Source organism: Chelonia mydas, chromosome 2, assembly GCF_015237465.2.
Source record: "Chelonia mydas isolate rCheMyd1 chromosome 2, rCheMyd1.pri.v2, whole genome shotgun sequence".
NCBI classification, from domain to species: Eukaryota; Metazoa; Chordata; order Testudines; family Cheloniidae; genus Chelonia; species Chelonia mydas.
In genome coordinates, this window is record NC_057850.1 from 254,891,158 (window position 1) to 254,907,323 (window position 16,166).

General features: G+C 49.4%; 1 protein-coding gene and 1 long non-coding RNA gene across 2 annotated transcripts in view; one reads left to right on the forward strand and one right to left on the reverse strand.

Moving 5' to 3' along the window:
- Positions 1-1,183: 1,183 nt before the first annotated feature.
- LOC122464362 lies at positions 1,184-1,987 on the reverse strand. The gene is made up of 2 exons (XR_006288310.1): positions 1,881-1,987; positions 1,184-1,675 (listed from the first exon to the last, which is right to left on the reverse strand). It is a non-coding gene; the product is annotated as an uncharacterized LOC122464362 (long non-coding RNA).
- Positions 1,988-9,614: 7,627 nt separating this feature from the next.
- Positions 9,615-16,166, forward strand: part of WNT9A (Wnt family member 9A) — a 72,953-nt gene continuing 66,401 nt past the window's right edge. Inside the window, exon 1 of the mRNA XM_037891249.2 lies at positions 9,615-9,760. Within this exon, the coding sequence (XP_037747177.1) occupies positions 9,666-9,760 (95 nt within the window). The 5' untranslated portion in view covers positions 9,615-9,665. The remainder of the gene's footprint in view (positions 9,761-16,166) is intronic.

A 16,166-nucleotide genomic window follows, 5' to 3' on the forward strand; every position in this document is an offset into this window, starting at 1 on the left:
ATGAGCATAAGTCTTCGGAAGATCAGGGCCCAAATCAATAAACGACCTCTCTGAGCTCATCCAAGTGAACAGGGGTCTCTGCAGCGGGCTTTGGATCAGCTCGCTATCGTCCACCACAGTCAAAGGACAGACTCCTGGTGACTTCTGTGGGACATGGATCCAGGCCGAAGGGGCCAGGGTTCGGTAAAGTGTTTAGGCAGCTGCTTAACTCTGAGCATGTGCTGCAGTGCTGTGCGACATGCATCTGGAACAGGATGTTCGGCTGCTTTCGGAGCCTGGGGCCAGCCAGCCCTGTTCAGAGGTAGATAGCCCTGTTAAGAATAGGTTGGGGGCTGCTAGTTTGCAAGGGGTCAAGTGCTGAGCACCTGATTCCTGCAAAGGCTGAAAGCTCAAGTGAGGGGAAGAGCTGTTAAGAACCATGGAGACTCTGGCAAGGAAGCCCTGGGGCAGGAGAATTGTTTAGCTGTTGGATCCATGTTGAACTGTTTTGTTTTGGAGTTTGACTGAAAACTGATGGGGCATTAAAGAAGTGGTCTGGACAGACTGGTTCTTTGCTGGGCTGGGAGGACAGCCCGGCAGCCTGCAGGGACCAAACACAACGGCTTGTGGCAGGTCACAAGGATCAGAAGTGAAACTGGCTAGAGATCATCACAGACTAAACAAGTTCAGGTTTGTAATTCACTTTGATCTAGATAGGTGCAGAGTACTGTTAGGGTTATTACTGCAGATCAACCTGCACTCTGGAATGCCTAGTGTAAACCAGACTAATGGCGAAAAGTCAACTAGAGCTTTAAAATCTGTTCGCTTTTAGTAAACTAAGGTCCATAGTAATACACTGTGATAATAGTTAACAAGACAGTAACTAAAATCAGATTTCTGTGTCAAAATATCTTGCCTTCTGCTGTTACCAGGACTGCAAAAGGCTCTGATCCTGTAGCTGGCTTTGATAGCGTAGACTCCTGTACAAATGTGAAGTTCAATTGACTGAATTGTGGCTGCAGGAGCATAGGGGCCCATGCTAGGGGATCTCATGTAAGATCAGGGCTTATAATAACTGAAAGGTATTAGAGGAAAAAAATCTATCCTCTACTTTTTTTACCTGTTTACTTTGTACATTTGACAGGCCATCAGTGTTTGCCTGGTTCCCTGCCCTTTCAGCAGGTGTTGACCTTGCTGGGAAGCATTAAGTGTATACTGCTGGCTCACAATTGCAGATGGCTCCATTTCCCCACTTGGCTATAAGGGAGATGGGGAATAGCTCTCTAGAAGGAGAGGACCTAGGGTGTGAGCTGAGCAGTCCTTGAGGAGGACCCCTGGAAGCAGCTAAGCCTTGGGATGGATTTTGTGTTCCTTCCTTTGGAGCCTGTGTACACCCAGGGAAAGGTGCAGGATGACCCCGAACTCATTAAAAAAGCCCAAAACCCAACTGATAAATTTTCAAGCTGATGGTCTCATCTTAAGACACATGATGCACACGACTGTCCTTAAGGTGGAGAACTGTCCTTCCCGGGATATAGCTGATATGAAAGGTTAGAAACCAGGATGGAGGAGCTGAGCATTCTCAAAGGTCATACTCCCCTCACCCCAGACTCCATGAATGCAAGGCGTGAGCCATTCCAGAGCTTCTTTGGGGAATCCAGTAACACCTCCCTCTCAGTCCCTCTCTGTGGTACATCTGGAAAACAACATTGTAAACAGCTGTTCACAAACCATGAGTCAGGCCATCACCCCCCACCCCCCAAAATGAGATTGGCTTAAAAATCATGAGCCTAAAAACTTTTGGGTTCTCTCTACTTGCCTCCAGGTTCACATTTTCAAGCCTTTCTCTGCAACCATGAGAATAGGAACTTTCGGACTCTAAAAAGACCCGGAAACCTCACCTCACTCTCTGACTCCAGGAACTGGGGCTTTAAGAAAAACCCTAATGGTCGGGAGACTTGGGATAGAATGGAGAGAGCTTGCAACACTGGGAAGGGATCTGAGATAGTCCATTATGGTGACGAGGAATAGTGATTGCTTGTCAGCAACATTTAATGAGGTTTAACAACTGTGGAACAGACACTCATTTAGGAGTGTCACCCAGTTGTTAAGCCTCTTTGGATGTATCCTAATATTCACCCAGTAACAGCTGCTGTAACACATGTTGATGGTCAAGGAGGTGAGTCAGCCCCCTCTGAGTGTGGCTGGTAAGGAGAGAGAAATTAGGGATGGTCAAACCTCTGGTGCTTTGAGGTTGTGTGAATGAGGCCCTTGCAAAACGACTTAGACTCCATGTAGCTTTGTCCCTGTTATGTACACCTGGTAGGCCTGATCCCACTTACAGGAGACTCACTTACACCTGTGCAGGTGAGATCAGCTCAGGCTCTGTGCCTTGTTACTAGAGGCAGAAGAACAAGCCAAAAAGCTGGGTTGACAGAACTGGAGGATCAGACTGTGCCTTCTGGATTGGCTTTGGCAGGGTTCCCTGGGGTCTCCTCCCCAGGCGAAAAGAGGGTGGGGGATCCTGGAATTTGCACAGAAGGTGACATTCGCTCCTGTGTGGAGGGCTTGCATAAAGCCCAATGCACCACTTAAAGTCCTTAAAAGAGGGGGTTTTAAGTGCTGCACGATGGTGAATTTCAATGGGAGGAGTGAGAGCGGGGAGTGAAGAGGTTGGAGCATCTGGGGAAGGTGATGCGAGGTAGCCATTTACAGCTCCCTGATTCACAGGGCAGATATGCAACATCTTCAGCCTGGGCATAGGCTAGAAAAGCTTGGCTCCTACTCTAATTTACCCCCACCGGCAATGGTCCCTTAGGGACAGTACACCAGATGGGTATAACTGGAGTACAGCACATTCTGACCGGGTCCCTCCTCAGACCCCCCTACCCTTGGCCCTGAGTGCGTATACAGGGAGGTGGAGCCCAGAAGTGTGATATGCTGGCTTTGCGCCAGCTCAGAGCTCCCTGCACTGGGGAAATTCTTAGCTGTGCAGATCTGGCTGATTGCTGCTGGAAAAGAACAGAGAACCTTTCCCCCATCAATACCTGTCTATGAATATTTGAATAGTGGAAACACCCTGGAGGGAGCAATTGTTCAGGGTTATGAGCAGGCGTCACGGGGTGAAAATAAGCAAACAGATATAAGATGAAGATCAGGGAGAAAATTCCTAACTACGAGCTCCATTAGATTGTGGAATAAACACTAATAACTTTAAAATAATTACTCATTTGGCACGTATGGGCTCATTGACACCTCAAACACAGCATGAACGCTCTCTGAGGTAGATAACTGATCTCTATTTTCCAGCTGGGGAAACTGAGGAAGGGAAGTGTGAGTGATTTGTCTCAGAGGGAATCTGTGTCAGGGCAGGAATGATAGCTCAGGGCTTCTTGGGATAACAAGCCCCCTCTCCATCCCCCACTAGACCGCACCGCTAAAGTCATTGCAAACTGGAACCTAATGCTAAATATACTGTAGGAAATCTTACTGGATTGGCAACCGGGCATGAACGACGTGACCTCATAGGTATTTCCCTTTGCTCTGACTTCTATGACTCAACCCCCCCACTCCCCCATTGAGCTGTAGTCATTGAATCAGTGAGGTTTGGTTCACGCTGTCAGAGCTCTGGCTGAGTGGCCACTTGTAAGAGCTGAGTGGTTGGCACTTTGGTTTCTGCCAGGAAATGCCTTCAGAAAGAGAGAATGTTTTGGGGGAGCTCGATGACAAATAAACCAAGGGGAAAGGAACGAAACAGGAAGTGAAAATAAAAGGATGGAAGTTCAAGCTAATGTTTAAAAATGGTAGACCAGTTCAAGTTTCATGCAGTAAAAGAGAGCAAGTCAAGGGTTCATTTAGTAAAAGAGACAAGATGGAAAGAAAAATTGCTTCGATCCTGCGACTGGCTCTGCACTGGCTGAGCCAGGAGCCTGAGAGCTGAGTCACAAGTCACAGAGAGGGAAAACTTGAAGTCACCCTGGTCATTCCCTGTGATCTAATGGGGCTCCTATAGGCACAGGGTATGTGAAGCAGCTGCTCTTGTTGTGTAAGGACATGGTTGCAGAGATCAAAGGTCACCCCCCCATTTTGGAAGGCGAAATCTGACCTGCAAGGGGCAGATGTGACAATGGCTTATCCTCTTCGGGGCAGACCTCTAAACAGCAATCACAAACAATTGAAAAGAGCTGCCATTCCATCCAGTGGAGGGCCATAAGATATGTGCTCTGTGAAGTAGGAAGTGAGACCAAAGGGGTGGGTAGGGGAAGATTCTAGGCAGAAGCTCTAACTACACTGAAGCAGACTAGAAACAGGGTCGCTTCCCAGATAGGACTGTTTTCTTGTTACTAATACAGTTCCTTGTTCAGTGTCAGAAGAAAGTGACTCTGTGAGTCTTCACCATTGTCATATGACAGGCAGAAGCATGTATATACACACACACACACACACTAGCTAGCACATTACAAATAACTGAATTTACCACTGGCGAGTGGACCACGTTCCATGCCTTGGTCCCCAGTCATTCTCCACGGAGCCTTCCAGCTCCAGTCCATTATTCCAATGATAAAGGACTGTCTCTTTATCTTATAATTCCCTAGCAGCACTACTCGCAGGTTTAGCTGTGGTTGTAAGTGTGTGTGGGTTGGTTTTTTTTAAATGCTCTTTCTTGAAATGCGGAGTGGCTGTTTGCTCAGTCTATTCGTTTTGGGCAAGCTATTGCGTGCCCACTGAAATTCTGCAAAACACGATCAATTAAAAGCCTTTTTAAAAATGGCTGTTGGTTGTTTTAATGGCTGGTAACACCTCTATTAATGCTGCGCGGTATGTCTATGCAGCGGTGCCCCCTGCTGGGTGGAATGTCAGACCTGCTCAAATGAGGGTCCCATAGGTGCTGAGCCGGGAACAGGAAGACCTGCATTTAGCTTTGGACTGCAACTTTCTAGGGCAGTGATACTTTGAAAATCCTGGCTAGCCACAGGTCTGTTTCAGAATGGCACCATTCATGCTCTATATGTGTGGTGCATACAATGCACCCTAACTGTATTCGTCCATGGTTAGACTCACCAAATATAATGCTGTAACACTGTTATGTGCTATATTGAAGTCATTATATACTTCCTTTTTTAATAAGGGAAAGGGATCCGATAGATGGCTTAGGTTAGCAAATGATCATGAGAACAATGCACATCCACCACCTAAACATTCAGCAGAGTATTTAGTCAGGAAACACATTAGTTTGGGCAAAGTTGTAGACACCTTGCATGTGCTTTTCATCTGCCTCCCAAAAGAAGAAATTTTCTTGTCAGCCCCTGTTTTGCAACTCCTGAAAATGCCCTGTGTTGTCTCATTCATAAAAGAATCACGTGCAGTCTGGACTTCAAAGTGAATTAGCTTCATTTCCCTACTCAGCTTCAAGAGCGAGGAAACAGTGAGATGTTATGGCCACTCCACCTTTCCAAGCACTCTTGCTATTTGCACTGACTGGCCATGTAGATTATCATTCCTTTCCACTATCAGAATCTCTCTCAAACACACAAGCCTGTTGCCTTATTCTTGCTCCTATTTGGGATAAAGATGGAGGGTGGTTTTTAAAGCATCTTGTCCATCGGTTGAAGGATTTGTGCCAACCCTCCCAAAGAGGCATTTGCAACCCCACTCGTAGTTTTTAAAATGTCATCTATTTTGTGCAGATCTCTCTCATTGAAACGGTGAGAGGTCAGCAGGCTCATGCAGTATTTCCCAACCCCTTATGGGTGCCACCAGCACTGGCTTTCCTTAAGAAACAACTCCCTGCTGGGGCCCAGAATGAAACGGCTGCCTGCTTCTGCATTTGGTTCTGCACGTTGCAATTGGCTGGGGAATCTGGGCTGCCCTGAACTTGTCCAGGTAGAACCGGAGCGGGGTAGAGTTCAGCTGGGTGGCAGCTGTCTTGAGTTTCTTTAGTTAACCGGGGGAGATGGAACCCTGGGCCATGGAAGGTTCCATGACACGTCGGAAATATTTTTTGCTCTCTGTGATGTCTCCAGCTAGGTGAAATGCAGTCTGAACTTGATCTTCTCTGAAAGTCACTGGAAAACTAGCTGAGATCTGCAAAGCTGGGCTGGTGTTAGGAAAAGCTCAAAACCCGGAAGGGGTGTGTGTGTGCGTAGATTCCCAGGTGGAAATGACAAATAGGTATAATCAATAGGAAGGGAGAGTGAGCCTGATTAGCACCTGAATCTGCCAAGGGGACTGGCCTGGGATTAAATTGCCCCTGAAGACTTTCCCCACTTATCTACCTCTGAGTGGATGAGGTTCTGACCTAGCCTGTCTGCTGGGGACAAGCTTCCTTTGTCCAGAGGAGGTATGTAATCTTGGCCAGTATATTACGTGTCCTCATCTGTGTCTGATCCACAGACAATATGGGTTATATGCAGCTGATCTGGCATACTGGTACCTTTTTCATATTGCCTTTTTATTCTCCAGTATTTAATTTCATTGTACTAAAAAGTATCTAGCTGCTGAAAGAGCCTTGAAAACATGAGCTGCGTGGAACTGACACAGCGACGTCTGCCTGAGTTTGAAGAACCTGAAACAGTAGCTGAGAAGCGTGATCGGCACCCTTCATCTCAGTGGGTTCTAACTCAGATATGTGATGCTAACATTGTTGGCCCTTAAGGGATTAACTATTTCATTGCTCATCCAAGCATGTAAAGAAGGAGAATTGGGGATTATAGTTTGAAAATCCATACAAGAGCATGCATAATCATAGCCTGAACACCTGCATCATCTACTGGAGGTGGTATCTGGGGGGTGAATCTTATTTTGTGGGTGGAGCTTGGAAATGTACTCCCCACCCCTTAAACTCAAGCTGTAGAGATTCGCTTTTTCAGCTCTGGAGGTCCCTGGTTCAGTCCTTGGTGTGTTGTACAAAATGGCAGCCATCATGTGAGCCCTACAAAGAGCTATAAATGGAGGCAAGGCTTGGTTGCTGTGGTGAATGCTATGTCGAAGCTGCTTGCTCTTTAAGAACCCTCTTCTTGAGTCCCTGTGGAGGCAGGATTTGGCTGGCCGTTAGTATGTGTGGTTTGCATGGAAATGGTTCCCTCTAGGCTCACACTCTGCCAGCTCCCTCTTCAAAGCACCTGTCTTCATGGCAACACCCCCAAAGGGCACTCCAGAGCAGAACTAAGGTCAAGGGTATACAGTGCAGGCTTCGGGGTCCGGATTTGCCCACGGAGAGTGGCTGAGGCATGAGAGGAGAGGGAAAGGGACAGAGCGGAATCCCCTTGCCAGCAGTTGTGTGGGGAGCCCCTCACTCCCCACCGGAAACATACATGCTCCCACGGCATGGGAGAAGAAGCAAAACTTTTCTCAATGAAGTTCCAATTCAGAAATCTCATGACAGATAAATCTCAGGGTTTGGGAGTTTTGTCTGCCTTCTGTTTTTCAGGTTAACAATACTGCAAACCGCACTCTGGAAGTGAAGGGGCTGGTTAAACTGCTCGACACTACTGGATATGAGGTGGGCATTAGCTGGCCCAGCAAGTATTTAATGTAGAGCTATACAATTTCCTAGAAAGTTTCCCGCTCCTTTACTATATAGCAGTTTGTGCACATATACACATACTTGTGTGCAGGCTGTCTCACATACACTCATAAACATAAATTCATAAGTGGTAAAGTTTTCAGGTGACACAAAAATTGGGGGAGTGGTAAATAATGAAGAGGCTAGGTCCGATCTGTATCACTTGATAAACTGGGAGAAAGCAAACAACATGCGTTCTAAAACAGCTAAATGTAAATGCATACATGTAGGTACAAAGAATGAGGTCCATACTTACAGGGTTGGGGGACTCTATCCTGGGAAGCAGTGGCTCTGAAAAAGATTTGGGGTTTTGGGGCTCATGGTGGATAATCAGTGGAACATGAGTTCCCAGTGTAACTCTGTGGTCAAAGGAGCTAATGTGATCCTGGGATGCACATACAGAAGAATCTTGAGTAGGAGTAGAGAGGTTATTTTACCTCTGTATTTGGCACTGGTGTGACTGCTGCTGGAATATTGTGCCCAGCTCTGGTGCTCACAATTCAAGAAGGAGGTTGATAAATTGGAGAGGGTTCAGAGAAGACCTGCAGAATGAATAAAGGATTAGAAAACATGCTTTATAGTGATAGACTCCAAGAGCTCAATCTAGTTAGCATAACAAAGAGAAGATTAAGAGGTGACTTGATTTTAGTCTATTAGTATCTACAAGGGGAACAAATATTTAATAATGGGCTCTTCAATCTAGCAGAGAAAGATATAACACAATCCAGTAGCCGGAAGTTGAAGATAGACAAATTCAGACTGGAAATAAGGTGTACATTTTTAACAGTGAAAGTAATGAACCACTGGCACAATTGACCTAGGGTTGTGGCAGATTCCCCATCACTGGCCATTTTTAAATCAAGCTTGGATGTTTTTCTAAATGATCTGCTCTAGGAATTGTTTTGGGGAAGTTCTCTGGCCTGTGTTATACAGGAGGTCAGACTAGATGATCACAATGGTCCCTTCTGACTTTGGACTCTATGAATCGATATAGGATCAAGATTTTAGTCTGGTTAAATGGGTCTCGCTGCCCAAAAAAGTTGGGAATGCCAGAAAGATTTTTCTATTTTGGCCTCAAGGAATTTCTTTTTAATTGACATGTTAACAATTTTATGATTATTTTATTTTGATAGTTTTTACAACATATGCACCTGGAGGTTGCACTAGGTGCATTTTACACATGGAAAAATAAATCCATTGAAGTATAACCCCCATGTCCCTGGACTTTATACTTCTTACTACACCAAAACATTCATTCACATACATGTGTTCATTCTTTGGCTCTCATTCACACTCATCCACCACACACTCCTGGTCATTCATGTTTATTCACATATGCACGTTTCCTCTGACTCTCACTTAGTCACACACTTCATACTGAGGTTCATGCACACTGTATACACTCGCATGTCCACAAACTCACATATCCCATTCATTCAGGCACGACAGACACACAGGCACAGTGAAGCTCCTGCACAAGTTCCACATGCTCATGCTCACAATCATGCACGCTCAGTCACGCTTTCACATGTCTCTCTCACTCCTGCAGTCACACTCAAGCATAGATGCACACTCCGCACTCTCATGCGCACAATCATGCTCATGCAGCTGATTCTCACGCTCATGCACACAATTCTCACGCTTATGCGCACGATCGCAGTCATGCTCCTCATTCTCACGCTCATGTGCACAATCACGCTCACACAACTGATTCTCACACTCACGCACAGTCTCTGCCTTACACACACACACACACACTCCGTGCCTCGATCACTCCCCTCCCGCCCAGCCCGCTATATCTGCCGGCCTCTTTCCCTGGGAGCTCCCGCCTGCCCTGTTGCAGCTGCTCCCAGCCCGCCCCTCACACTCCCATGTGCCGGCCTCTGCTGGGGGCGGAGCCTGAGCCCCTAACCCCGCCCCCTCCTCAGTCGTCCCCGCCCCTCCCCGCAGAGCCCGCACGGCGCGTGGGCGTGGCCTGTGGGCGGGGCCGGCCCCCGCGGCCCCGCCCCGCTCCCGGCTGGGCACTCGCTGCCTCCCCGGCTATAAGAAGGCGGCTCGGGCAGCCGGAGCCTCATCGGGCTCTGCGGGGAAACGAGATGATCAGCCCTAGCGCTGCAGCAAAATGCTGGATGGACACCTCCTTCTGGGATGGCTCTCCTCCTGCGCGCTCCTAGTGCTGCTCGGCGGCGCCCCGGGACCCTCCGCCGCCTACTTCGGGTAGGTCCGCCGGGCGCCCCGGCCCCAACGCCGCGCCCCCGCTTCCCCCAGGGCAGCTTCATCCGGCACCCCAGGGCAGCTCCCCCTGCACCCCCGCTTCCCCCAGGACAGCTTCATCCGGCTCCCCCTGCACCCCCGCTTCCCCCAGGACAGCTTCATCCGGCTCCCCCTGCACCCCCGCTTCCCCCAGGACAGCTTCATCCGGCTCCCCCTGCACCCCCGCTTCCCCCAGGACAGCTTCATCCGGCTCCCCCTGCACCCCCGCTTCCCCCAGGACAGCTTCATCCGGCTCCCCCTGCACCCCCGCTTCCCCCCAAGGCAGCTTCATCCGGCACCCCACCTCCGCTCCCCCTGCACCCCGTTTTCCCCAGGACAGCTTCATCCGGCTCCCCCTGCACCCCCGCTTCCCCCCAAGGCAGCTTCATCCGGCACCCCACCTCCGCTCCCCCTGCACCCCGTTTTCCTCAGGACAGCTTCATCCGGCTCCCCCTGCACCCCCGCTCCCCAGGACAGCTCCCCCTGCACCCCCGCTTCCCCCCAAGGCAGCTTCATCCGGCACCCCACCTCCGCTCCCCCTGCACCCCCACTTCCCCAAGGCAGCTCATCCGGCACCCCCATGTAGCTTCCGCCACTTCCGCGCTCCCTGCACCCCCGCTTCCCCCCAGGCAGCTCCAACCTGCACCCCAACCTCAGTGCGCCCTGCACCCCCACTTCCCCCCTAAGGCAGCTCCAACCTGCACCCTCACCTCAGTGAGGCCAGCGCCCCCCCTTCCCCCTAGGCTGCATTCCGCCGCCCCTCCCCTGCACCCTTTCGGTGCCCCTGGCGCTCGCAGCCCTGCACCCACCGTCTCGCAAATAGCCCGTGAGCTCCCCCCGCTGCACCTTGCGCCCCCCCCCCCCAGCTCAGCGGCGCCCCGGGACCCTCCCGTCTCCTCCCCCGGGCCGGTCAGCCGGGGCGCCTCCCTGCATGGTCTAGTCCCCCGCACCCTCTGCAGCTGCCCCCTGGACCAGGCTGGGGGCGCGCCGCCCTGGGCGTGCTGGGGCTGGCTGCAAAGGGCTTGGCTTGTGCCGGTCGTACTCTGGGGGGGGGTTGCCAAGGTGTCTGTCTCTGCCCCTCCAGGGCGGGGATGCTCCTTCTCTTGCCTGGTGCAAGGACTGTGTCAATGCCCCCCCCCCCCCGCCCTACACCCCCTTCCTGGCCCCCTGGGGTGGGTCGAGGCCAGGGATCTAGCCCACATCTGGGCGCCTTCCCCTTGAGGCGAGATGCGAAGGCGTTTGGGAGCCAGTTCCCCTAACCCTGTCCTGTGGCTGACCCACCCTGCGAGCTCTTGTAGCTGGCATCAGCTGGCCGGGGTGGGCCGGGGTGAGCCGGGGGCCAGCCCTGGGAGCCGGCGGAGTGTGTCCGCGTAGGCACAGAACAGCAGGGAGAGCAATCGGGGGTGTGGGGAAGGGACACAAACCGGACCCAGCCTCTCCCCCCACAATTCACCCCGCAATCGGCTGCTTCTGGTGGAGTCACCCGGCTCCGGGAGCCTTGCTCGTTGTCAAGCCTCTGGAAACCGGGCGCAGGACGCTGCTCGTCGTCTTGCATTTCCAGGTTGTCATTAATCCCCGGGAGTCTAGAAGCTGCAGGTTGTTGCTTGGGAGCTGTTTGTTTGTGTTTAAGTGGGATTCTCCCTCCCCCCCCCCCTCCCCATTTCTCATAGTAATTTTACAGCACTGAGTTGTATTCATGGCTCTTGTATTTGGCGTCTGCTTTGAATCTCTCCCTGTAGCCTGGGCAGACTGGCTGAGATCATTTGAACTGGGGTTTATTTAAAAATAAATAAATAAATAGTGCTGATTCTGGAGTCTCATTTTGTCTTTCCTGTAATGTTTAGTGGTGGGTAGCAGTGCAGTCTCCAAGCTGATATTTTGCTTATGTTTGTGGTCCACCCTCCCCCACCCCCTTCCCTCTCTGCATACAGTGCAACTTCAGGGCACGACTTCTACAATGGCAAAAGGCACGTTGGTGGGTCTGTCCTAGGGATCCAGCTGCTCCTGTCTCCAGAGCTCTTCTGTTTAGGGGTCACGTAGCTTTGAAATCAAGTTACTCTTTAGTTTCACAAACAAAACGTGACTTCCAAAAATTGGCAGTAGCCGGGAAAACTCTCTCTCTCTGTGTGTGAGAGGGAGCGATTTGCTTTGGGATCTAGAGGATGGAGAAGGGATTTGCACACTCAGCGAGGTGTGGTTTTGTTTTCAGTTGTCTAAACTTGCAGTACATCATGGGAAGCCCCCTTAAGGGATAAAAGCTCCTCTGTTCTTTTCCCCTCCCCACCAAGTTAATGACCATAAAACACACTGGCAAAATCCAGATGTTTACAAACTGTTTTATAGAAAAATAACTCGCTCTAATTGTTTTTTTTTTTTTTCCTGGCTCGCTGTTCTGGTGAAAGTGTCAGAGATCATTGCTATTATGGACCTCCTGTAACTTGTGCTTTCTGGGGCAGGAAATCAAAGAACAAGTTTTTCTTCCTGTATCTCAAGACTCTCTAGTCTCGAAGTGTTCATGTGGGTTTTTAAATGTAGCTTTTGAATTGGTATTTGTTTCCGGCTGGAACACCCCAGATTGGTCTGGTTCAGCGATTCTGGGTCTAATTTCGCAGCTTTCTCTCTTAAAGGAAGTGGAGTGACAATTGCACTCTGATTGGTGCGTGTATACCAAAGACCAGTAAGCTTGCTAGTGCTAGCAAACCCCTTTCTAGTCTGCAGGTTAAAGAACAGTGAGACGTGAAGTGTGGGGGGTTTGGTTGGAGGTTTGCAGCTTTCACTGGTCTTGCATGCAGCTTAGGTGGCTTAGCGCTTACAAAGCTGAAGACTGGTTCCTGTTCTGCAGATTCCCCTGTAACAACAGCAAGCTCTCCTGGAATACACCTTTTCCTTGGCTACATGGCGCCTCTTGGCCCCCTCTCTTGCAGTGTGGATTTGGTGTGCGGCTAGCATGGGTGGACCCCCCCGACTTCCCTGCTCTTGTCACCTGTCACGCCTTCCCCAAGTTTTGAAGAGGGTGCTTTGCGTGCAGTTTCACGGTTGCACCAGCAGAGGGTTCCGTCAACCCATGAATGGAGCCTGTGGAGTTGGAGGGGCATTGACTGGCGGAGGCTTGCAGGTGTATCCTGTTCTCAAAGAAAATTAAATATTTTCATGGGAAAGCTTGCTTTGGGGGGGGGGTCTTCTCTGGGAGGATCCATTCTCTCAATACTCTGAATTGGGGTCTAAAGCTAATCATATATGTAAGGAGGAAAAAGTACACTTCCCTCCTCCACCCCCCCCATCTGCTTTCTTCTCCTGCTTTACCTCTGCGTCCTCCTGAAGACCTGGCTTTCCCTTTTAGCAATAGATCTCTCTATAATTTTCCCATGTCAGTCACTGGGCTAAAACCTCACAGTGGCAAGATCAACTGGTCTCGGTAGAGAAATTTGAATTCAGACACTGAAGCGGTCGGGGCAGTTTAAGTCTTTTATGCTCTGTTAATCCTGGTGTAGTGCCCCTGCCAGTGGCTGGGGGAAGCATTGTGGGGTTATTTCTTGTCTCTTTTCAAAGAATTTGTTTTGAAATGGGATCCGCTTGCAATGGGTAGAGGGAGCAGGATGGAGTGCAATCAGGAGAGCCAGTCCACTAAACCAACATGGAAATCTAATAGTGAATCTAGCTTCTGTCTCTGGGGTTTGTATACTCCATCACCTTGAGCTACACAGTCCCCAGTGAGTGGTTTCCTAATGGAGCTGAGATGTCTTCTTCCAGTAAGACATGTCTATTGTCTTGCTCTGTGGTCTGGCAGACTTCTCAAAACACTGCTTGCCTGCTCCCTTCCCAAACCCGTGCTGTTTAACTTTTTGCTCCGGGGCTAGCTTCGTGAGGTAGGCCCTCTCCTTTTGTGATGGTTTCGTGGTAAGGGTCCTGCAGTCCCACGAGCACACTGAAGTTTGTGCCTTCTGCAAACTACATCACACAGCATCTAAAATATCAGACAACGCTAAGCATTTGCAGTCTGGCTCTAATCTCTGTGCTGACTGGGGATTGTTCCGAGATCCGTTTAAACCATGCCGTGCTAATGCTGTAGTCGAACAGGTAGTCTATTGCAGCTGTTAGGAGTAGCCTTTCCTAAAGCCTGCCTCCAATGGCCAGTTTAGATTATAGGCACTTCAAAACTAATAGTCTGGGTCAAGAGAAGGGCACAGTGAACATTGCACCTGACTTAATTCCAGATTCCCTTCTTGGTCTCGGGGAATTTCTTGCATTGCTGAGCAGAGGGGCTGTTTGTGTTGCTACTTGAATTCTCCAGACTGGGCTTGATTATTCTTAAGCATCTTGTGGGGTAGGTTGGGGAGGAAATGCCGGCTGTTCCACCTGCTAGGTGAGCATCCCATTTTGCTGTGCAAAATGAAGTTTGCTTATGTTAATTAAGCATCTTTTCTGTTTGGTTAGAGCCCTGCAAATGATTAGCATCTGCTGCTAATACCTTGTTCTTTAAGAGGACTAAAGCAGAGATCATGCTCACTGAGCCTTCTCACACACAGAAGAATATTCAATAACTGGGTTCATGGTCCTTGTTAATCCACAACAATACGTGATTTACAGAGTGTGCATGGAAGGTGTACTTGGGTGTGCTGCACTCTTTAGTATGGGCACCCCTAAAGTTGCAAATGGAAGAGCTTCTGCTTTACAAGCCAGAATCAGGGTGAAAAGACACCCCACAGGGCGCTGGGTGGCTCTGACAAACATGAATGTGATCAATTTGCCCCTGCCAGGTAGCATGGGCTGTGTTTGACTCCCCTTGGCCCGAGTCGGAAAGCTGATCACCTCCCTTGCAAAGGTCTCCTGTGAGATTCTTCGCTTAGGTATGAGACTAAAGTGAAAACTGCACTAAGGACCTAATCTCCAGGGAAATGCTGAGTCAAATTCTGCTCCTAGATCTCTACCGGATTAACCAACATATACCCTCTTTCAGCATACTTGGGATTTACACCAGAGCAGAATCTGCCTCATCTTGTTGTCAGCACCTGCTTTTAAAGCACCAGGATGTCTAGTGTGACTCTAGCTTGGCCTCCAGCACCCACCCCTAAGTGGCAATGCTTCTCTTTTGGCTGTTAAAACTAACTTCACTTCTTTGTGGAGCCTTTCCTAGGAGACATAAACATCTCAGCAGTGATTCTTTAAAGTCTCCATGCAGAGAGGGGTAAACTGCAGGAGGCCGTGTTAAACAGATGTCACCCTGGAGCTCCCAACTTGGCTGCTCCGTTCCGCAGTCCGAAAAGGAATTGAGACAGCTGTGGATGATGCCTTCTCTTCCCTCTTCCTCTCTTCTTCCCCCCCCCTCCCCTGCATTCCACCCAAACGAATCGTTTCAGGGAAAGAATTCGGTGTTTCCAAATGGGTGGCCTACCCAGTAATTAGTGCCACTGGGACAAATTGTGCATGGTTACATGTTAACGAGATTGTGTCAGCGGGCAGTAGCGCTGGTGTCTGCTCGCCTGCAAAGGAGAGACTGCAGAAGTAGCAGGATGGTCTAGCAAGGCTGAAGAGTGTCCTCTAGAATGTAGAATTCAGGTTGATGGTATGAACACAAGGGGGGGGGGGGGGGCTCCTTAATTTTCTTCTCTGGATTCCTGAAGGCCCCTCTCGATCCCAATCCACTGGGAATTGTAGAGTACTTGAAAAGTGGTGAAGGAGGGAGAAAATATAGCCTGTTTTTTCCTGATCTTAGTTCATCAAAGTTCCTTGCTTTGTGTACATTCTGTATTGTAGAAGACTCTCAATTGCTAGAATCACACAAGACCGTGTTTGTAGTCCTCCGGTTATACCATGTTCTGTTCATGAAACTCAAAGAGCTTTACAAAGGCAGGTCAACATTATCCTGTAACAGAAGGAAAAGGCATAAGCTGTTTTGCCTGACGTTGGACTACAGATCTGTAGCAGATTGGAACTTGGATCTCATGACTCCTGTCTGTTTAATCCTAAGTCTCTTCTTCCACTTGGGGGAGGAGAAGCAGGTGTTTTGTCAACGGATGTGCTTAGAGTAATAGATTGGAAGTGACTGGTTACAAATGTTGTTGGTGATGGTGTGGTGCCCCAACAAGTCTGAATTCAGACACTAGAGATGGAAAGAATATATGGTGGTGGCCCAAGGAAGCCTAACAAGCTTATTCCAAGAGTACTAAAGTGTATTTAAATGGAATACTCTAGCTGAGGCCTTATCAGCACAGATTAGAGTATTGTGTCCAGTTTTCGGTGCCACATTTCAGGAAAGATGTGGACAAACTGGAGGAAGTCCAGAGAAGAACAAAAATGATTAAAGGTCTAGAAAACGTGAACCCCCCCCAAGGAAAGATTGGAAAAAATGGGTTTTAGTCCAGAGCAGAGA